Source organism: Typopeltis vanoorti, chromosome 19 (genome assembly GCF_054136105.1).
Source record: "Typopeltis vanoorti isolate ZY-2024b chromosome 19, IOZ_Tvanoo_1.0, whole genome shotgun sequence".
NCBI lineage: Eukaryota > Metazoa > Arthropoda > Arachnida > Uropygi > Thelyphonidae > Typopeltis > Typopeltis vanoorti.
The window spans coordinates 17762636-17786743 of record NC_143567.1 but is presented as its reverse complement, the minus strand read 5'-3'; the positions used below and the strand labels follow the sequence as shown (position 1 = coordinate 17786743).

Below are 24108 nucleotides of genomic sequence, written 5' to 3'. Positions count from 1 at the left end.
CCAAGCGTAAGTCAACACCTGGTAGTAACAACACTAGGGCAACTCAGAGCAAAGGTGGAGCAAGTTTTGATCACTGTCCTTAATATTTTCTCATAATGTAAAATGCAGCTTCTAGGAGATGTATTACTGTTTTACATTATGAGGGAAGGTCACTACCCAGACCGGTTTCGACCTTTATTGAGGTCTCATCAGTGAGTAGGTAGACCTGGATAATACCAAGGTTTAACTGAACTGAACTTACATACTTTACTTTATGAATTGTCAGAAAGGTGTACCCATATATTATTATATTATTACTACAATAAAGAGCCAAGAGGCTATTTTTTTCGGCGATGTAAATTAAGTTAAGGGGATAATAAATTCTTCATTATTTCAAAGCCGAATAAGAAACGCGAATTCGAAATCTAAGTGTTTTCAAAACACTTTAAAAAAAAATGAAGGATTTATTATCCCCTTAACTTAATTTACATCTGTGAAAAAAAAAAGCCTCTTGGCTCTTTACTATAATAGTAATAATAATTATATGGAAGGTGGAGAAAGAACGTGGGAGCATCTATGGAATTTTTCTGCGGGGTGCCCATGGAATGGAAGGAAGATAAGATAGCTATTGCATAAGGGTGGTAGCAGACTGGAAGTGTCTAATTATAGGCCAGTTTGTGTGTCATCAGTAGTCAGTAAGATCGTGGAGAAAGTAGTAAAGGACTGTATACAGCATTGGGCAGATGAGGGTAATATTATCTGTGAGAATCAACATGGATTTGTGAAGGGGTGCTCTTGTTTTAGCAATATGCTAGCCTTTCATGATAAAGTTACAAGATTAGGGAAAGGCATATACTGTCATTTTCTTAGACTTAGCGAAGGCATTTGACAGGGTGCCACATGATAAGCTGATATTTAAGTTGCAGCACATGGGTCTGGATGTCAGATTGGTCAACTAGATTCAGGATTGGCTATCCGATAAGTATCAGAGAGTTGTGTATGGTGGGGCAGTTTCAAGGAAGCAGAGGGTTACAAGTGGGGTCCCACAAGGGCTCAGTACTGGGACCTATATTGTTTAACCTTTATATCAATGACATTGTCAGTGGATTGCAAGGAGATATTCAGTTGTTTCCAGATGATGCGAAGCTGGGAAGGATTATTAGTAATAGTGGAGGTGCGGCAGCCCTGCAAGAAGATTTGAATAAGCTAGATAGGTGGGCAAATGAATGGGGGTTTCAGTTTAATGCAGCAAAATGTAAGGTCTTGAGGTTTGGAAAACATCGATATGACACTGCATACTCTATGGGAGACAAGAGATCTGGGGTTGATGATTGATAGAAACCTGAAATTTAGGGAACATATTGCGAAGGTAACACAGAGGATTGCTGCAATAATGAGAAGGATGCTGACCAGCAGAGATAAAACAGTTATCATTCCATTGTATAAGACCCTGATCAGACCACACTTGGACTATTGTTCTCAGATTTGGTCCCCAGGATTTGAAGGGGATAAATTAACTGTGGAAAGGGTATAAAGGCGGATAACAAAGATGGTTTCAGGACTGTACAATGATAGTTATGAGGATCGGCTGAGAGAATGTGGACTGCAGAGTTTGGTGGATAGAAGAAGGAGAGGTGATATGATTGAGACTTTTAAACTGTTGAGAGGTGGTTACAGGGTTGACACTGGGGGAGTTCTTTTGCTTGGTTGAACAGCGGGAAGGAGTGATGACAAGAGGCCATCCCTGGAAGTTACAAAAGGAAACCGTGAGAAAGAGGGTGAGGAGTGGTTTCTTTGTATGGAGGGTGGTTGAACCACAGCATGCATTGCCTGATGGAGTGGTGAGAGCAAGAACAGTCAATGAGTTTAAGGAGTGGTATGATAGACTTTGTGTTTTTTAGGGTGGACCTCCCCCCTCGATGAGTCTTTTGACTGCATGGAGGCCTGAATAATAATAATAATAATAATAATAATTAAGTTTGTTTCAGATTTCAGAATAATAGATTTTTCTCTCACAGAACAGTAATTGGAATATTTTACCTATTAAAGTAGTGAGTGCATTTAGTGTTAGTGAGTTTAATGGAAAGAATGATAACCAGTTTGGGTGATGTTATATCCTCCCTTGATGAGTCGTTTACTCCCTGGAGATCTTAGATATACCATTATAGTCCAACCACAGAAGTGAGAGCTGTAATTGGCAGACTGCCAAGAAGAGTCAGTTCATGCTGAAACGGAGAAAGAAATAAGGCGATGTACAAATTGGTCACCAACACGCGAAATCACTTGCTTTACATGTAACATTTTCCAACTGTTATACAAGCAAAATAGTTACCACTTAAACTACAATGATCATAAAAGAGAAGTTAATTTTCCAACGTGTAATAATAAACATACACTCATCCCACAATATGGATGATTACCCTATTATTGGAATGGATTCTCCTTCTTTCGACATGTGCAGAAGTGTCGAAGGGTCTCGTATCTGTGGGCATACTATACTACTAATACTACTACTAATAATAAAAATCCTTTTCACGTTTCCATGATTTCTCAATTATTTGTTGTAAAGTGAAAATCGGATATTTTCAACCTCTCTTTGGCCGAAACCCATCTTGTTCTTCTCCAAGTTTTCTTTCACAATTATTCTCAGCCTCTTTTCCAGTTCAGTTGCATAAATCTTATCTGGAACACTTAATATAAAAATTCCTCTGCTTTATTCCCTTTATTCTCACATTCAGCTTTATTCCCTTTTTTTTATAGATGAGATCTATAAGGGCTCTACTCCAGTCATCTGGAATTCAACCTTCTGACCAGACCCTCTGAATTATGCAATGTAGCCACTTCAAAACTTTTATACCTCCATATTTGAGCATTTCTGGTCAGATATCATCTACTCCAGCTGCCTTTCAACACTTCAAGTTTTTGACATCTTTGTCTACATCGAGTATTGATTTTTACTCCTGTTTGCATTGCTCTTGTAAAGTTTCTACTATGGTTCTGCCACTTCTTGTTTCATTTAACCGTGTTTCAAAGTAATTACTCCAGACATCTAGGATATCCTTATCGGCAATTTTCATTTCACTGATCATCTTTGATTCCTTTTATGGTACTCTTTCCTCCAGAACATTTTGCCACTTTCCTGATAATTATTTTCTATATTCTTACCAAAGTCCTCCATGACTTTTGTTTAACTACTTTTATGCTCAACTTGATCTCTTACATTTTTCTCTGTCTTCTTTTAGAGCATCTGTCAACTTATTTTGCTAGGGACATTTGGTATGATTTCTTCTTTTTCAGGATTGCTTTCTTAACATCTTGTGTCCACCATGATAATCTTATTCCTCTATCCTTGCAGACAACTTCTCCATGCCTCCCTAGCTGAATCAATCAATGTTTTCTTCTGAGTTTACCACTGAGACTTCAAGGGTTTGTTCTTGTTTTCAAACTGTTTCATTCTTCTTTCAATAATGTTTGTATACTTGAGTTTACAGTTTACCTGTAAAAGCTGCTCAATTTTAAATTCTTTATAAAATTTTTTACATACTTTTCAATGTGATATTCATTTTTATCCTACTTAGAAGTAAGTGTTCCAATTCCAAATCCTCTGTGCAAACTAGCATGAAGTAGCACTATCAATAACACATTTAACGAGGCTTTTCTTATGTCTTCTCTCTCTCTCTATCTGAACTCTTGCACATCTTTATGGTGTTAGTAATGACTATTCTAATTCCTGAGCAGAAGTTCAGCAGATACTTACCATTATAATTAGCCTTGCATTGCCTGGTGGGATTCATTTCCTACTCTCCCGTTTAGATCTTCTTCAGCGACCACTTTTTTCAATTTTCTTTATGTCATTTGACTGCTCTAAATCCCTTCACTTCTTGTTTAGAACCTTCTGTGGGATTATAGGCACAAGTAAGTTCCATTGTTCATTTACCCAATTTGACATTTCACACGCTACTTGAAACTGCTTTCCAATCAAGAAGTTTATTTTCATCTTTGGTGTTGAATACTATCAGTAGTCCCTGCTATCCTCGATTGTCATTGCCAGAATATAACATCCAATGCTTATTCTTTAGCAAAATCTCATCTGTTTTTACCGTCTTTTGTTTAGTAATATCAACGTGGTACTTTTCCTGTTCTTCTTCAAGTTGACTTCATTTCCATTAATACTCCTTATGTTGATGTTTCATATCTTCAATCTTATACAAAAATTTGTTCCTGTAGCTAACTTTTCACTGTTCGCCCTGGTTTCCTGATGAAAACAGCAGCGCCATTGTTTAACTGGGTGACTTCTCGTATAGCATGAAATCTCATCATGTTGTATGTATTTGTGGTTTAAGCCAACAGAGAGTGCAGGTTGTTTGGCTGAGTCCCAAATTGCCAGCCCACATCATTCAACATCCACTGGATACCTACTGATGGGGCACACCGTGTAAAGGTAAGGATTGAACTTTAGGTTTGAAACCTGCATCAGTTTTCCACATTCATTAAAGATGACATGGAGGTCACCTCCAGTTATTTGGCTCTGACCCTTAAGCAACCCAATAAATAGTATTAATATTGTTAATACATGCTCTTATATCAGTTTGTGTATTAATCTCAGATTAAGCATGTCTTTTGTAATTCTGGAAACTAAAGAAAGTGGGCATATTGACTTTTTTTAATGCCATATGATTATGTTGCCCTTATATTTCATGAATTTTGTTTTCAGCTGAAATCCGAACTGTGATATGCGACAAGGAAGACAAAGCCAAATCCCTTTTATTAGAAGCATCAAAAACTCCATGTCTGAAACAAATTATAATGATTTCTCAAATTTCTGATGACGTTAAGCTCAAAGCAAAGGAACATGGCATTGAAATCTTCTCTTTCAAGGATGTTGAGGTATATTTTAATTCTTTGAATATTTAGATCTTATATAGAAATTTCTTATTAGTAATATGTATTTAATGTGTAAAAACTTTAATTTTAAATTTTAAACAATATAGAAATTATAATTGTTTATTATTTATATTTCAGCATCGTTGTCTGAAAATTACTCTTAGATGTATATGGTGCCAACTTTTTATCAATTTTCTTCCAAATAAGCATTACACTAGGCCTCCACGGAGTTTATTATCATTATTATTAACACCAGACCTCCATAGAAACTAAAGACTCGTTGAAGGAGGAAAACATTGTTACACACAAAGCTCATCAAATAGTGTCTGCATTCACCACAATATCAGGCAAAGCATTCTGCCACTGACCAACCACACCCTCCTTATACAACTTGTGGGTATGTCTCCTTATTCTACCCCCTTCCTCCCATTCTGCGAAAAATTTCTTTCACATTAACTTGGTAACAATCCTTTACCAATTGAAATATCTCAATCACATCACCTCTCTTTTTCCTATTCAGAAGGCTTTGCAAACTTCATTCTCTTAATCTGTCCTCATAGCCCACATTCCAAAGACCAGTCACCATCTTGATTAATCTTTTTTTTTGGATCCTTCCCAACATATATCCTCATCATCATCATCATCATGAAAACCAGGGTATCAAATTCTGCGCACTAATCCACACACAAGGCCTGATCAAAGCATTATACATGGGAACCAGAACTTCTTTATTTCTACAAGATCTTCTGCATCATTGCCATAATCTGGTGTTACATCTTCACACCTTGTGCATTGTGACCTCTGAATTTCAGATCCTTGTCCACCTACCCAAGGTCTCTTATCTCCTCAACTCCTTCAAAATTTCCCCACCAAATGTTATTTTGGATCCCATTGTTGTTGTTGTCTATCAAATTTCAGAACCATGGCAACACTGAATTGACTGTTCCATACTGTTGCCTATTCATACAATCTATTCAGTACTCCTGTAAGGCTAGAGCATTTGCTTGATTCCTCATCACCCTTTCCAGTTTTGCATCATCCACAAACAGTCAGTGATATATATAACTGGTTGTATCAACAGTTAAACCTATCCCAATATCATTATTATGCAGATTAAATAACATTGGTCCCAAAACTGATCCTTGTGGCACAGCACTAGTGATGTTCCTCTTTCAAGATAGTAACTCCCCATACATAACTTTCTGATACCTATTCAACTCACTAGTCTATCATCTAATCCAAACTGCTTTAGTGATCAAATTGTGGTGTGGCAATCTACCAAAAACTTTTCAAAATCTAAGCATATCACTATGCATCTCACTTGTCAAATACATCTTCACATTGTTATAGTACGTAAGTAAGTTTGTAAAACACAATCTCCTTTTACTGAAAGAATCCCACTGTTACAACACAATTTTGTATCCTATATCTCACCAATCTCTCCAATACCTTAAATAACTGCAGATATATAGATCAGTCTATAATTTGTTGATTAGTGTTATCATCACCTTTGTGAAGAGGGATAAATTGGCCTTCCTTCTACTCCTTTGGGACTTGTGCTGTTGCAAGACTTGTTAAAATGGTAAGCCAAGGCTGATGTTAACTCTCTGAAACATTCCCTCAAGACACATGGTGATATGTCATGAAGTTCTATTGCCTTATTGACAACTAGCTTAACTCCTCATATACCTCTTGCTTGCTTACCATTAGGTCTTCTATCATTTCATTCTATACACTTAGCTTCTGATTTCATACTGAGGATTAAACATCCTGATCAACTGTTCACTGAACATCTCGACATGTCCTCTGAAGCAGTCACAATCTCCCACTTCCATCCATTAACAGCACCTTACCATAATTGTTCTTCCTTCTACTTGTCACATATAGAAAAACTTAAAAGGGGTTTTCTTAGCCTGATTAGTTAATTTCTACTTATACTGCAATTTGTTCCTTACAAACTGAGTCACTCTTCTGGCCTGCTCTTTATAGTTTTCTTGCAAGTGATTATTACCGTCATTCATCTTGTGCTGCCTCCAAAGTACCTTCTTCCAAATTTCAATATTTCAAATTTCAAATATTTTCCACTGCAGTATCCCATAATTCAAAGCGCACTTCTTTTGGATGTATATATTGCTATTTTATGATTTATTATTATTATTATTATTATAACATGACATCTCCAAGGAAATTTGAAAATATTTGAAATTGAAACGAAAGACCCGTGAGTGGATTGTATGGTGACTCAATTATTAAAGGGTCTTGTGCTGGATGAGAGGATGCACAAGGTATATTTTACTGGAGGTAGAATGAGTAGAGTGATTGAGGCATTGGATATTAGAAGGAAGTGAGTAAAAGAGTTGGTAGTTTTAATAGGCACAAATGGATATCAGGAGGCTGCTTAGACAGATAAAAGAGAATAGTGGGATAGGAAAGGAAGTAAGCATGTTGCCTAGGTATGACAGTGGTGAGATGAGGCAGAGAGCAAGGATTATGAATAATATGTTAACTGAAATATGTGAGTAGAAAGGAGTGCAGTTTGTTAATGTGTGGAATGAGTTTGAAGGATGAAGTGAACTATATAATAGTGATGGACTGCATTTGAGTGGTTTTGGTGTGAGTTGCTTGGTGAGACTTCTCCTGGAAGGTATAGAAGTGAGTACAGAGAATGAATCTGATCAAGTGGGAAGTGATGTGGGAGAGAAAGACAGGAGGGATTGAAGAGGTGGTTACAAATGAGAAAGTGAGTGGCATGTATAGAGAATCAGAGAATGAGTGTGCAAGACAGACAGGAAAACAGGGAGGCTCAGGGTGGACAGGGGAACACAGTGTCAGAAAGGTGGATGATCCAAGAGGATGTGAATGCATGTGTAGACAGGAAAGGAATGGGATGACCTGGGATCAAGTGGAAACAGTTGGATTTGAAGAGGATTCTAAAATGAATAAGTAAAAAGGGAAATGGCTTCAGTTGAGCAAGGAGAAATTACATTGCATGAGTGGTATCAGAGGAACTAGCTGTAGATCCAGGAATGAGCTGCTATGTTTGTATACAAATGCTAGAAGTGTGAGAAACAAGGCAGATGAAATGGTTGCATTAATTGAGTCTGTTCACCCAAAAATTGTTGGAATAAGTGAGATATGGCTGGATGAGAATGATATCCTGACAGGAATAGAGATGAAAGGATATGATGTGTTTCATGTGGATAGAAAGGATAAAAAGGGAGAGTGGGAGTGCTACTGATGGTAGAGAAAGAGTTATGTCCATACAAAGTAGAGATGCAAGAGGGAAATAGTGCCAGTGGCTTTGAGGCAGTTGGTGTGAGATAGAGGTGAATAGAATGAAATACTTGGTTGGATGTTGTTATAGACCTGGTAATGTGAATGGTATACCGACTGTGTAATCAGTCAGTATACAATTTGATTATACATTTGAAATGTATAATCAAATTAGCCAAGCAAATAAGAAAAGGGTGATTATTATGAGTGATTTTAATTATGGCAGTATAGACTTGGATGATGAGATAGCAACTGGAAGTAAAGAAAATGAGTTTCTTGAAATTTTGAGGGAAAACTACCTCAGACAGTATGTAACAAAGGGTACACGAAGATTGAGGGTCTTGGATTTGATCATCTCATCAGAGGATGTAATTATAAATGAGGTATCCAATTTCCCACCAATTGCTGAGAGTGGCCATGAAGTGATTACCTGGATGGATGTCAGCAGTATGAGGACCTCTGTGAGAAAAGGGTAAATGTGGAACTATAAGGGGCATGATTATGAAGAGCACAGGAGAGAGCTTGCAGGTGTAGCATGGAATGAGGAGTTAGCTGGAAAAGAGATCAGTGCAGCTTGGGGGATTTTCAAGAACTATCTAGTAGGAGCAATGTATAAATGTATTCCAAGGGTCACAAGGTAGGTGTGAAATGTATGAATAAAGAGATTAAGCATGTGATACAGAGAAAAAGGTCATTATGGAGGCAGCATAAGAGAAGTGGTAATAACCAATTCCATGAGGATTACAAAGACCAGGCAAGGCGGGTGACGTGGTTGGTAAGGGTAGCAAAAGTGAGTTATGAGCAGCAGTTAGCTAATGAAGCCAAAAAGAATCCTAGGGAGTTCTTTCGATATGTAGCTAGCAAAAAAAGATTGATTGGAGAAAATGGTATAAAGACAGCTGTTGTAGAAGAGTCTTTCAGTCTTGTGAATGTGACTTCATGGAGAGATTGAGAGCAGTCGATGATGGATAGGAGAGACTGATTGTAAGTGAGCAAGAGGTGTATGGGTAGTTGAGCAAACTAGATGTTAATAAGGCTGTGAGACTTGATAATATATCGCCACATACTCTGAAGGAATGTGACAGGGAGTTGACATCTCCCTCGACATATTTTTTTAATACGAGTCTTGCACTGGGTCAAGTCCCTAAAGAGTGGAAGGAGGGCAAGATTATTCTGCTTCATAAGCGAAGTTATAGAACTCAAGCATCAAAATGTTATAGGCCTATCTATGTGTCAGATGTTGTGGTTAAGTTGTTGGAGAAGCTGGCGAGAACTAGGATCCAGAATTGGGTTGACAACAACGGTATTATCTTTGATGGACAATATGGATTTGCTGAAGGGAGAGTTCCTTGGACAGAGGAGAGGGATACACAGTAATATACTCAGATTTTGCAAAGGTTTTTGATAGATTAATGCATGATAAGTTGATAGTCAAACTAGAGCGGATGGAATCGGAGACTGGCTATCTGATAGGTATCAGCAAGTTGTTTATAGGGGAGCAATATCCCGGAAAAGAAGGGTCACTAGTGGTGTGCCTCAGGGGTCTGTTTTAGGGCCATTACTGTTTAACTTGTATATTCACAATATTGGTGAAGATTTGGCTGGAAATATTCAGTTGTTTGCAGATGGTGCAAAGTTGGGACGAACCATGAAGAGTAGAGAAGATGTTGTGGCCTTGCAAGAAGACTTCAATAAACTGAGTGATTGGGAATGAGAATGGGGATGCGAGTTCAATGTTGCAAAATGTAAGGTTTTATAATTTGGGAAACAAAGATGGGATGCAGAATTTTTGCTTGGTGGGGATATATTGTCGGGGGTGGAGGAAATAAGAGATCTTAGGGTGATAGTGGATAAGGATCTGAAATTTAGGGGACACATTGTGAAAATTGCGAAGACAACACAAAGGCTTCTGGGAATGATGCAGAGGACACTGACTTGTAGAAGTAGGGAGATTCTTGTTCCATTGTATAAGGCTATGATTAGGCCACCCATGGACTACTGTGTCCAGATTTGGTCACCTGGGTTCAGAAGGATGAAGTGATGTTGGAAAGGGTCCAGAGGCTACTGACTAAGGTAGTTTCTGACCTCTGGAATGTTGAATATGAGTAAAGATTGAGAATATACAATTTACAGAGTGTAGTGGATATGAGGAAGAGTGGAGATATGATAGAGATCTACAAGTTAGTAAGGGGTTGCATCAATGTTGGAGAGGTTCTACAGAAAACAGTGGGAGATCAGGGGAGGACCAGAGGTCATCCCTGGAAACTGTATGAAGTGGGTGTGAGCATTAGAGTGAGAAGCAGGTTTTTTGCATGCAGAGTTGTGAATGAATTGGAATGCCTTGCCTGAGACTGTGGTGTCTTCAGAGAATTTGAGTGTGTTTAAAGCACAGTATGATGAGCTGTGTGTATGATAAAAGGACCTCCCTGATATCTTTGACTTCACGGGGTCTTGGGTGATAATAATAATATTATTATTCCCTCATTCATCCATTTTACACCTACTTTATTCAGCCTTTTGACCTTTGGAATACATTCATATACTAATGATGTTATATAGTTCTCTGTCAGTTCCCTAGCAGGATTTATTTTGTTACCTCTCAACTTCTCAATTCCATGTTATAGCTCTAAGCTGTCGTCTGTGCTTGTCATAACCACCAGCCTTCAACTTGCACATACATCCTTTCCTCAGAGAAGTATTCATATGACTAGCCATAATTATTATTATTATTATTATTATTATTATTATTATTATTACATAACACCTCCTGAGAGTCCAAAGACTCATCGAATGAGGACACCTACTCTACAACTCTCTGTCTCCATCACTCAATTCACCAACTACAATGAACCGCAACTACCATCATCATCTACACCAACCCCATCTACCACCCATCATCACCACTAGTATTTTCACAGATAATCACAAACATCCATGCCCACTGCCAGATTCCAACCCAGAGCTTTTCCTTGTTCACTAGCCCAAGTTAGCTATATATTTCTTCATCACCACCTTCCACATTCTCTGGCCTATAGCAACACCCATCTAAATATCTCTTTCTGTCAACTTCTGCCTCACACCACACTGCCTAAAAACCATTGCCACAATTTTTATCTTTCATGTCTACCTTACATGGACATAATTCCTCTCTATTATCAGCACCACTTCCCCTCCTCTATTGTCCTTTCTATCCTTGCAAAAAACACTGTATCCTTCCGTTTCTATTCTTGTTAGGATATCAAATTCATTCAGCCATGTTTTACTTATTCCAATGATTTTGGGTCAAATAAACTCAATCAGTGCAACAGTTTCATCTTCCTTATTTTTGATACTCCTGTTATAAGTAAATAAATACAGCAGTTCACTTTTAGGTCTATAACTGATTCTTCCTGAGCCAGTTTTGGGTTGCGATTTTCTCACCACACTTGCCTTTGCCTAATCACCTTTATTACTACTTATCACATATATCTGCTTAGTCTCAACTACCTCACTCACATCCTAATGTATTCCATTTCTGTGCTGATCATCCCCATACATACATTCACTACTATTGCCATTCTTAGAGGATTGATTAATGAGAGAATCCATAAGGTCTGCTGTTTGGAGGGAGCATGAGCAAGATAATTCATGCTTTGGATGTGAGGAGGAAATGAGCAAGCAATGATTCCATGTCCCCACTCCCAGTTTTCCTTTTCCTCTTGTATTTCTGATCTGTCTTCATCACTCACACTACTACTACTGTTTCCATTGCCAAGCATTTCTGTCTTTTCATTACCATTTCCCTGATCTTTCACTTCATCTCTTACTTCCGATCTCTTGCTTGTGTCTTACACTGCACTTCCATCTAGCAATAATTTTTTCCAATGCACTCACTCCGAAGCCATTCAAATGTAACCCATCATCACACCTGTATTATTTCATTCTTCCCTCATACACATGCCATATCAACAAACTGTACTCCCTTCTCCTCACAGAGCTCCACTAGCATATCATTTATGATTTTGGCTCTCAGTTGCAACCTTTCCCACTACACTGTTATCTTTTACTCTTCTCAATAATATCCTGATATTTGCCCTCACATGCTACTTATGTCCACTTAGATCATTTGTCCCCACAATCACCACTAACTCTCTTTCTCGTTTCTTCCTCATATCCAATGCCTAAATTATCCTACTCATTCTCCCCTCCTGGATAGCAGACATTATGGCTTCTCTCATTAACTAATCCATCCACTAACTATGGAATCTCCATATACTGCTATCCTGGAGTCACTCATCACCTCTTTTACTCATTTTTCTTTCATTCTATTCTCTTGCACACTTTCATTAGTTTCCACTAAACATCTAACATTACTCCACATATTCCCCTTTTCATTTTCAATAACTGTTTCATCAAATCTTGCATTCCGATAATTTCACTCTCTGTCACTCCTGCAGTCCCACTACCTCTCGTACTGCCCCACCTTACTTCCGTTTCTTCATTCATACTTTCTTTCACTCTCTTATCATTAACTTTCTCTTTTACATTCTTGTATTCTTTCACTCCCTCAGTTTCACTAGCTTTCAGTTTGATTTCCGTTTCTTTCATTTATGCCATCTTCTATCTTTTCAGTCTGTTTCACATTCATGGCCTTGTAGTCTAATAATGTATCACACTTCCTACAAATACTAATTTGCCTAAACATTTCACAATTGCTATTCTCTGCATTCCTTGGCCTATAACAGCATCGTGTCAGATATATTAACCTGTTTATTTCAACTTCACACCACATCGATTCAAAATCTGTTCATACACTATCAACTTCCACACTTTTTGGACACAATTCCTCTACAGTCATTAATAGCACTTCCCCTCTCCTCTTTTCCATTTCTATCCTTCCGGAAAATTATGTATCCTTCTATTTCTATTTCTGACATCACATCCTCCTCTGGCAACTAAGTTTCACTTATTTCAATTATCTTAGGGCAACTTCCTCAAGTCTCTATCAACATTTTTTTTCTCCCCAACTAAGTCATTTGTGCCCACGACTACCACCAATTTTGACACCTGGTCTTTCTTTTTCTGCAACACATCAGTTATTTGCTTCATTGTTCCATAAGGAAAGCATGTTTTGTGCACTTTATTAGTAATCACACCTTTAATGATTGAGTCCCCCATACAATGATATATGACTATCTTTTGACTCTTTCTTAGTAACACTAACTTCTCATTATCATTAGCAACTCTCTTCTTTAGATGTTTAATATCCTCTTCCAGATGTTTATTTCACTTTTCATTTTCACTAACTCCTGTCTAAGCTCTTCCACTATTGTCCTGACACTTGCTCCCATTTCTAATTGCTCTAGACACTTTTCAAATACATTAATGCTTTTGTTCTTCTCGTTTACCCAAACAGTCCACAAATCTTTCACATTTTTCAGTGCATACATGTAGCAATTTTTGCAATGCATCCACTGTGAAAATTCCAAGACAGGGCCAGACTTTCATACAGAAGCCTTCCATGCCACTGACGTATGTTTCTTTATGGATGCCATTTTCAGAAGCAGAAGCAGTATGAACAAGCAAGTAGCAAAACACAATACAAACTACAAAAAATTTCAACAACAACAACAAGGATACTTGTAACTGAAGGATACTTGTATTCAAACTAAAAAATGCAGCACAGTTTGCGATAAAAAGCCACACTATACACTAATTAAAAACGCTTTTTTTTTAGCACAGCTCAAATCTACTGCTATGTCTCTTCTGTGGGTTCAACCCATTTAATTGCATAACAGATTTAATAATGTAGAATTCTTGTTGCAGTGAGGAAACAGATGGGCTGAGTCATATTGAATATGTATACAGTGAAGCTCAGTTTTTGAGAGGCAGAATTAGTCAAAATGCTACTGGGAAGGGAACGAGTAATCAGGTTTGCAATGATGTCTAGGAATGTTAAACTACTAGCTTTTGCTTTGTCATAGTGAACTTAATCTTAAGATGAAGTTTATTAATCTGTTCTGAGTAGGAAATAGTACACTTTCCAAATGTGACCAAATTGATAAAATATTGTTCAATGTAATGGACACAGAATGCAGGCTGAGGTTCATGTAAAAGTAGTCTTCTAAATGTTTCAAACAGTAGTTAGGCAGGATGAGTGAAAGAGGATTCCCCTTAGTTGTGCCTTTAGTGTCAGTTGTATAAGTTGAAGGATTGAATTCTTTTAAGGTAAAGCTTGATAAGTAAGTACAGTGCTAGTTAAGATCTCCTATAATGAATTGGTAGACTGTAGATGTAATAATAATGATAATATTCACAGTTTATAATTTAAATTAGATTATCTTTCTAATATTTTTGCATTCTGCTGAAAATTCAGTTTATTTATCGACTTTTTATATTTTTTTACAGGAACTAGGAAAAGCAAACCCTCAAGAACTTGTGGTAAGTCAAAAAAAAAGCTAAAACACTTACAGATCTATAAAAGTGTTTGCCATATTAAGAAATATTTATTTCAGTATGGAATATTGATTCAGAAAGCATTTCTGCATTTTGAAGTTTTCTTGGTCTGTGCTAGTTAAATTAGTTTTGACTTGGAATAAACAGTACAAAAATTATTTACTTTTTTAATTGGAAAAAACAAATTTTCAAAGGGATTATTTCATAGGGAAAGGAAGTGTATAATTTACAATGTCATCAAAAATCTGCTACTTGCTCAAGAATGGTATTACTTCTCACAGCATAATGGTATTTATTGCAATATGATTAGGTGAAAATATCGCTGTTAAAAGTTAGCATGTTTAAAATCATCAACTATCATATCAAATGCTTATGGTAATTATCAACACATATATCATTAAATTCCTGATATCCTGAAACCCTCAATGTGTGGGTACAGGATATTAGGTTAGCACTACTTAATTAAGTTAACATTATTATTAACTTGCTATCCACAGTTTTTCTCCAAATTAGTCTGTTATTTTCAGGACTTTAGTTTTATCAGATCTTATATTTCTGTCAGAATATTATTATTATTACGCAACACCTCCAGGGAGTCCAAAGACTCATCAAGGGAGGGCACCCGCTCTACAACTCTCCATCTCCACCAATTGCAACTACCTTCTATCTTCACAACTACTCATCTACACCAATGCCATCTACTGCCGACCACCACCACTGGTATTTTTACAGGCAATCACAAACATCCATGCCCAAGGTGGGATTTGAACCTGCAGCCTTTTGGCTGGAGAGTGGATATGCTAACTACTCAGCCAACCAGGCCAGCATAATAACTTGTGAATACATCACATCAGATTATGGTAATGATGCGAAAGACCTTAACTTGTATAAATCGAGCTTCTGATTCCATTGTATAAGGCATTGATCAGGCTTCTTATGGATTATTGTGCAGAGATTTAGTCCTCTAGTTTTCATGGTGATGAGTATATATATATATATGCAAATTCATTTTTACTCGGTTGGAATATTATGAAAAAATTTTAATGACTGTTACCGAGAGATAAAACAATGACAAGATATATTTAAAAAGATACTACTAGTTTACTAGTTTCGTTGAATAGATCAACATCCTCAGGTATCACAATCAAAGAAATATATAAAAAATTACAGAGACTTAAAATTGTAATAACAGAACAAGTATAAAAAGACAGTAGCGTGTTTGAAAAACAAATGCGAGTATGAGTTCCAAACAAATGTATACTATGCGCTATCGCGAGTGTGCCAGTACTGAACAGAAGCAACGTGTGCATCAGAGAGATTGTAACTGAAGCTGTTGTTGATATGAGAGGAATCCAGAGAAATTTCCCTGGATTCGACAATCTTTCTTTCGAGTTCATCGTAGCACACATGGATGTTAGAAGTTTCAATCCAGTTTACAATGTGTTGACGGCCTTTGTCTGAGTTAGCTGAAAAGAGAACGTGGCTAGAGAGAACGCTAGCTCTAATCCTGTTATAGGAGATATCTCTACGGTGTTCATCCAAACGTAGAAGGATGGATTTGACAGTCTGCCCATCATATGGCTTTCCACAATCACACGAAATCTTGTACACTCCTGGAAACTGAGTAGGAAGATGTTTCTGTTTATGTTTGCTAAGTAATGAACGAAGTTTTGGAAGCATAGTGAAGCAAGTTTTGAAGTTAAATTTCTTGAGAATCTTGGCCAGTTTTGGTGAGAGAGAGCTGATGTAAGGCAAGGAGATGATGGCTCTTGGGGAAGAGGGATCTTCAGAAGTAGTTGAGTGCCTGGGGGAAAGAAATTTGTCAATTTTCTTTGGACAGAAACCATTGTTAATGAAAGTTTTTTTAAGAAAAAGGAGTTCATTTTTAATTTCCGTTTCTTCTGTAAGTAATGATTTGGCTCGGTGAGCTAAGGTGGAAATAATACCACATTTTTGGGGGGGATAGTGATGGGAGGAAGCATGAAGGTATCTATCAGTATGAGTAGGCTTTCTAAAAATTGAGAATTTAATGCTCTCAGCACATCTGGTAAGTTTGAGGTCTAAAAAGGGAAGACAGTCATCTGATTCCAGTTCGAAGATGAAAGAGATTTTTTCATGGCACTTGTTTAGGTGGTCTAAAAATAAATAGAAGTTATTGACACCATCTTCCCAGATGAGGAAAATATCATCAATATAGCGGTACCAGACTTTTGGTTTAAAGTGAAAGGAATTAATAGCTTTTTCTTCAAGATCGTTGAGAAATATATCCGCGAGAATCGGAGAGAGTGGGCTGCCCATAGTCAGACCTGAGTTTTGTAAGTAGATCTTATTATCATATTTGAAGTATCCTGACTTTATGCAATGGGAGAGAAGAGCAAAGAGTTTTTTTGATAATTTGTTCTTGAGAAGATTGAGGACTTCTTGAGCAGGTAAATGTTGTCAGCTGGAGGTCTAGCTAGACCTCCACCTGACAACATTTCTTACTCTGTCAACACCTGACAACATTTCTTACTCTGAAAGGACAGCTATCAAGTCCTTGAGAGATAATAGTAACATAGTTATCCTTCCGGCAGACAAAGGGAATGCAACTGTCATCTTAAACAAGTCTGATTACCATAATAAAATCTTGGAACTTTTAAATAGTGATACTTACTCAGAAATTGCTAGTGACCCTACAATGGAACTACACAATAGAACTAATAATTTATTAAAAACCACCTTATAGTTACAAAGAAACATTCAGCTTTCTCTTAGGTCATTTCATCCCTTGATACCTCGACTGTATGGTCTCCCCAAGATTCACAAAACTAACTGCCCACTCAGACCTATAGTTGAGGGCATACACTCTCCTACTTATAATCTCTCCAAATATCTCGCGAGTTTTCTAAGAAATCTTTCTGGAAGTTCTCTTCACATATTAAAAAATCTGCAGATTTTGTTTCTAAAATCAAGGACATCAAACTTAAAAGAACAGATTTAATGGCCAGTTTTGATATTGTTTCTCTCTTTACAAATGTACCTGCTCAAGAAGTCCTCAATCTTCTCAAGAACAAATTATCAAAAAAACTCTTTGCTCTTCTCTCCCATTGCATAAAGTCAGGATACTTCAAATATGATAATAAGATCTACTTACAAAACTCAGGTCAGGCTATGGGCAGCCTACTCTCTCCGATTCTCGCGGATATATTTCTCAACGATTTTGAAGAAAAAGCTATTCATTCCTTTCACTTTAAACCAAAAGTCTGGTACCGCTATATTGATGATATTTTTCTCATCTGGGAAGATGGTGTCAATAACCTCTATTTATTTTTAGACCACCTAAACAAGTACCATGAAAAAATCTCTTTCACCTTCGAACTGGAATCAGATGACTGTCTTCCCTTTTTAGACCTCAAACTTACCAGATGTGCTGAGAGCATTAAATTCTCAATTTTTAGAAAGCCTACTCATACTGATAGATACCTTCATGCTTCCTCTCATCACTATCCCCCACAAAAATGTGGTATTATTTCCACCTTAGCTCACCGAGCCAAATCATTACTTACAGAAGAAACAGAAATTAAAAATGAACTCCTTTTTCTTAAAAAAACTTTCATTAACAATGGTTTCTCTCCAAAGAAAATTGACAAATTTCTTTCCCCCAGGCACTCAACTACTTCTGAAGATCCCTCTTCCCCAAGAGCCATCATCTCCTTGCCTTACATCAGCTCTCTCTCACAAAACTGGCCAAGATTCTCAAGAAATTTAACTTCAAAACTTGCTTCACTACGCTTCCAAAACTTTGTTCATTACTTAGCAAACATAAACAGAAACATCTTCCTACTCAGTTTCCAGGAGTGTACAAGATTTTGTGTGATTGTGGAAAGCCATACTATGGGCAGACTGCCAAATCCATCCTTCTACATTTGGATGAACACCGTAGAGATATCTCCTATAACAGGACTAGAGCTAGTGCTCTCTCTAGCCACGTTCTCTTTTCAGCTAACTCAGACGAAGGCCGCCAACACATTGTAAACTGGACTGAAACTTCTAACATCCATGTGTGCTACGATGAACTCGAAAGAAAGATTGTCGAATCCAGAGAAATTTCTCTGGATTCCTCTCATATCAACAACAGCTTGAGTTACAATCTCTCTGATGCACACGTTGCTTCTGTTCAGTACTGGCGCACTCGCGATAGCGCATAGTATAAGTTTCTTTGGAACTCATACTCGCATTTGTATTTCAAGCACACTACTATCTTTTTATACTTGTTCTGTTATTACAATTTTAAGTCTCTGTAATTTTTTATATATTTCTTTGATTGTGATACCTGAGGATGTTGATCTATTCAACGAAACTAGTAAACTAGTAGTATCTTTATAAATATATCTTGTCATCGTTTTATCTCTCGGTAACAGTCATTAAAATTTTTTCATATATATATTGGAAAGGATCCAGAAAAACATTTTCTGGTAACTAGTCTTTGGGATGTGGGACATGAGAACAGATTGAGAGAATGCAGTTTTTGCAAAGCCTTGTGAATAGGAAGGGAAATGACTGAGACTTTTAAGTGTTGGTAAAGGGTTGTTGTTACTGGGTTAATGTGGATGAAATTTTCTGTAGGAAGGGGGGATAGAACAAAGGAACATATCTGGAAGTTGTATAAGGAGGTTATGAGCAAGGAGATAAGAAGCAAGATCTTTGCATGGAGGGTGGTTGGGGAGTGGGCCTGGTTGGCTGAGTTGATAGCGCATCTGCTCTGCAGCCAAAAGGCTGTGAGTTCGAATCCTGTCATGGGCTTAGATGTTTGTGATTGTCTGTGGAAATACCAGTGGTGGTTGTCGGTGGTGTAGTTGCGGTCAGTTGGTGATTGAATGGTGGAGACGGAGTTGCAGAGCAGGTGCCCTCCCTCGATGAGTCCTTGAACTCCCTGGAGGTGTCAAATAATAATAATAATTATTATTATTACCCTAAGATACCATGGAGTGACTCATCTAGGCGGTCCCTATGTCATAAGCTCATCACACTGCACCTTAAACACATTCAAATTCTCTGCAGACACTACACTCTCAGGCAAGGCATTTTAATCATTCACAACTTTGCATGCAAAAAACTTGCTTCTCACTCCCTTGTTCAGACTCTCCATATACAACTTCAAGGGATGACCTCTTGTACTCCACTGATATCCCACCATTTTATGAAAAACTTCTTCAACATTGATCTTATAAGAATCCGTTACCAACTTTTACGTCTCTATCATATCACTCCTCTTCCTCCTGTCCACTAGACTCTGTAAATTGCATATTCCCAACTTTTCCTCATATTCAACATTCCAGAGATTCAAAACCACCTTAGTCAGTTGCCTCTGGACCATTTCTGACATCTCTTCATCCTTTTTAAAACCAGGTGACCAAATCTGTGCACAGTAGTCCGTATGTGGCCTAATCAGAACATTATACAATGAAACAAGAATCTCCTTACTTCTACAAGTCTATGTCCTCTGCATCATTCCCAGAATTCGTCATGTTGTCCTCACAATTTTGGCAGTGTGTCCTCTAAATTTTAAATCCTTATCCACCATCATTCCAAGATCTCTTATTTCCTCCATCTCCAACAATATATCTCCACCAAGTGTAAATTCCATCTTTGTATCCCAAATTTTAAAACTTTACATTTTGTAATATTGATCTGGCATCTCCACTCCCATGCCCTTTCACTCAATCTATTCAAGGCTTGTAAAGCCACGATATCCTTTGCTCCTCATAGAGTGTACTAACTTTGCATTATGTCCCTCAATGAGTCTGTGGACTCCTTGGAGTTGCCCAGAATAATAATAATAAATAATAATATGTGCAAACAACAGAATATCTCCATCAAAATTTTTCCCAATATCGTTAACAGACAGGTTAAACAACAATGGTCCTAAAACAGACCCTCAAGGGCACACCACTAGTGACTTTCCTCTTCCGGGATATTGCTCCTCCATATACAACTTGCTGATATCTATCAGATAGACAGTTTTCAATTCAATGCACTAATCTAATATCCAACTCCATCTGCTCTAGTTTGACTATCAACTTATCATGCGGTAATCTATCAAAAGCCTTTGCAAAGCCATCATGAGAAACTAGAGTGTAGAGGGTATGGCAGGGAGGGAATGATGAGGAATTATGTAAACACTGTTAATAAGGTAGTAGGACTTGACAATATATTGGCATGTGTCTCGAAGGAATGCTAGTTTAACATGATTCTTGCAACAGGATGAGTCCCAAAGGAGTGGAAGGCAGGACAAATTGTTTCATTTCACAAAGGAGGAGGAGGAGAACTGAGGCTACAAATTATAGGCCAATCTGTGTTGTCTGGAGTGTGTTAAGGTGTCAGAGAGGTTAGTGAGGAATAAGGTTCAGAAATGGATTGACAATATTGGTATCCTTTATAATGGTCAGCATGTATTTGTTAGGAAGATCATGTTTTAGCAATCCACTTATGTATTACAGGATTTGTTGGGGTAAGGTGAGATCATGCTTTGGAAATCTGCTTACATATTACAAGGTAAAAAAAAAAAATTGTTGGATAATGGAGATGTATATACAGTGGTGTACTCAGATTTTTCAAAGACCTTGGATAGACTGCAACACAACAATCTGGTAGCTAGAATGAAACAGTTAGATAAGGCTAGTAAGTTGGATAGCCAAGATGCCCAGATAGGTATCAGCAGGTTGTATATGGAGGAATGTTATCCCAAAAGAGGAAAATCACTAGTGAATTGCCACAAGGAGTAGAGCAGATGTCATGGCCTGCAATTAATGCAGAAGTTTTGAAGGAGGTGGAAGAGATGAGAAATCTAGGAGTGATGATGGATAGACTTGAAGTTTAGTCACATTACTAAAACTGGAAGAACATCATAATAAATTATGGCAATAATGAGGATGACATTGACATACAGAAACAAACAGGTTATTGTTCTCTTGTATAAGGCTTTGATTAGGCTATATATGGACTAGTGTACGTAGATTTGATCAACTGGTTTTCAAGAGGATGAGGATGTATTGGGGAGGGTCCAGAGAAGGTTCATTAAGTCAGTGTCAGGTCTGTAGAATGTCAGATATAAGGAGAGATTGAGGGAATGCAACTTGCAGAGTCTTGTGAATAGAAGGAGGGGGGAATATGATTGAGATGCCCATCTTGGTGAGGGACTGTTGTCAGATTAATGTTAAGGAGATTCTTCATAGAGTAGAGGGAGATGAGGGTATAACATGAGGCCATCTCTGAAGCTGTATTAAAAGGGTGTGAGGAATGGGGGGGGAGGATTGCACAGAGAGCATTTGATGAGTGGAATGCCATGCCTGAAAGTATGGTGAGAAACTGTGAATGGGTTTAAGGCATTGTTCAGTTATCTTTTTTGTATGAGAGATTATGGACCTTCCACAATGAGTCCTTCGACTTGATGGAGGTCAGGTGCTAATAATAACAAATTTTCAAATCAGCTTGTGGACCAGGTCTCAGTTCTGTTTTTAATTATATACTAATACAAATTCACAATTTATAATTCTTGATTTAATTTAATTTTATTTATATTTTAGCCCCCAAAGCCATCTGATCTTTGTACTGTTTGCTTTACTAGTGGCACTACGGGGAACCCAAAAGGTGCTATGCTTACTCATGGAAACTTGATTTCAAGTGCCAGTGCTATCCTTATGCAGTTGGTAAGTATTATAATCTTATCATCTACTCTATCCTTTCATTCTACATACATATATATGTTATTCCTAATAACCATCCAAATTAGTAATTAGTAGAATCATTCTTTAAGACATAAGGGATAAACAATATTAATATATACATAAAAATGGTGTGCATCAATGAGAGATATGTGAGCATAGTCATAATCAGATAATCTTCTAATGGCCTAATATTTTGATTAACTATCTCTTATTTCTGTATTTCTATTTTATAAGTGCATCCAATATTTTGTTTCTTATTTTGTTCATAAACTTTATCAGAATTTTTTTTTTGCACGATTTTTTGATTATGGATTAAAGTCTCCTGCAGTGTTATGATAGAGATGAGTTGAGAAGTAGGATAAATGATTGCAAATGAGTAATGCATAGCTTGCACAAAGAAATGTGTAGTTTGTGGATATGTAGAGTAAGTGGATGAAAGGACTTATATAAGGCTGATGGTGTGCACTTGAATGGATTTAGAGTTAGGAGTCTTTAAAAAGTGCTGCTGAGATTAGAAGTGCAAAATCAAGGAAATAATGCTATTAGGAAAGATGATGGCAATCATGTGTGTAGGTGCCATCATGCATGATGGAATGCGAGAATGATCAAAAAAGGCTAAATGTGATGCCTCAGGTAAAAAATCAGAATTGGATGTTTAATACAAAGTAATAAAGGTGGTTATAGTTGAGGATTCAACAGGCTACTGCATTTTATCTATACTAATGCCAGAAGCATCTGGAACAGGTAGAAGACTCTTTTTTTTTTGGAAGTGATTAGTTCTTTTTATCAAAAGTTACAGGCATTAATAAGGTGTGACTGAAAGACAATGATATAGTTATTGAGACAGAATTTCTGGAATATAGTATTTTCAAGAAGGATAGAGAGAGGGAGATCAGGAATAGGGAGTGGTATTTCTTATGATAGAAGATGAATTGCAGTTAAAAAGAGTAGGAGTTCAACAGGTAATCAGAGAAGTGGAATGTGCTGCATTTGAAGCTATCTGGGTGTGAGATAAGAGGCCAAAAAGGACAAAATATATAGCCAATTGCTACTACACCAGGAAATGCAAAGAAGGATGTGGATCAAATGCAGCTTATTTGCTGTATACCATGAAACAGCATCTGATGGAAGATGGTAGGGGTTTCAGAATGCTGGATCTAGTGATCACAGTACAGAATTTGTCTCCAGTCACATTGCTACAGTTGGAGAGAATGATTGTCAGTACAGAAGTACCCTGGTCATTTGACATTAGTTCCAGATTTAGTTCCAGACCACTAATCATATAGCGTATCACTGTATTTTATTTTCTTGTAGAGGCATGTAATGGTTTTATAGCATTTTTATGCAGTCATACACTGTGTATAATTGACATAAATAAAGCATTTATTTACATTGGTTATGCAAATGAAAAATTTACACTAACTTTTGCAGTACTATGCATTACTGATATAAATAAAGCATTTATTTGTGTCAGTTATGCAAATGAAAATTATTATTTTATTACATGACACATCCAAGGAGCCCAAAGACTCATCAAGGGGGGGCACCGCCCCACCCCCCACAATAATCCATCTCCACCAACTACAGCGAACTGACATTATCATCATCACTTACTCAAATGCCATCTACTGCCTACCACCACCACTAGTATTTTTTTTTTTTTTTGTCTGTAAATTGAATGTGTTCTTGAAGCTGATTTGTCTGTATTTACAATAAAATTTACAAACATTTACAATAACGTTTGCAAAAAAAAAAAAAAAAAAAAATGGCAAACATTTTTGTCAAAATGGAAAAATGCAATAAGATTGTAATGTTTATGGATAACTGCAGT

The 24108-nt window shown here is 37.2% G+C and overlaps 1 protein-coding gene across 1 annotated transcript in view; it reads left to right on the top strand.

Moving 5' to 3' along the window:
• The window catches only part of LOC150095885 (long-chain-fatty-acid--CoA ligase 1-like), a 335143-nt gene that overhangs the window by 111999 nt on the left and 199036 nt on the right, over positions 1-24108 (top strand). The window contains exons 7-9 of the mRNA XM_090409654.1: positions 4694-4866; positions 14524-14556; positions 22137-22259. Of these exons, the coding sequence (XP_090265780.1) occupies positions 4694-4866; positions 14524-14556; positions 22137-22259 (329 nt within the window). The remainder of the gene's footprint in view (positions 1-4693; positions 4867-14523; positions 14557-22136; positions 22260-24108) is intronic.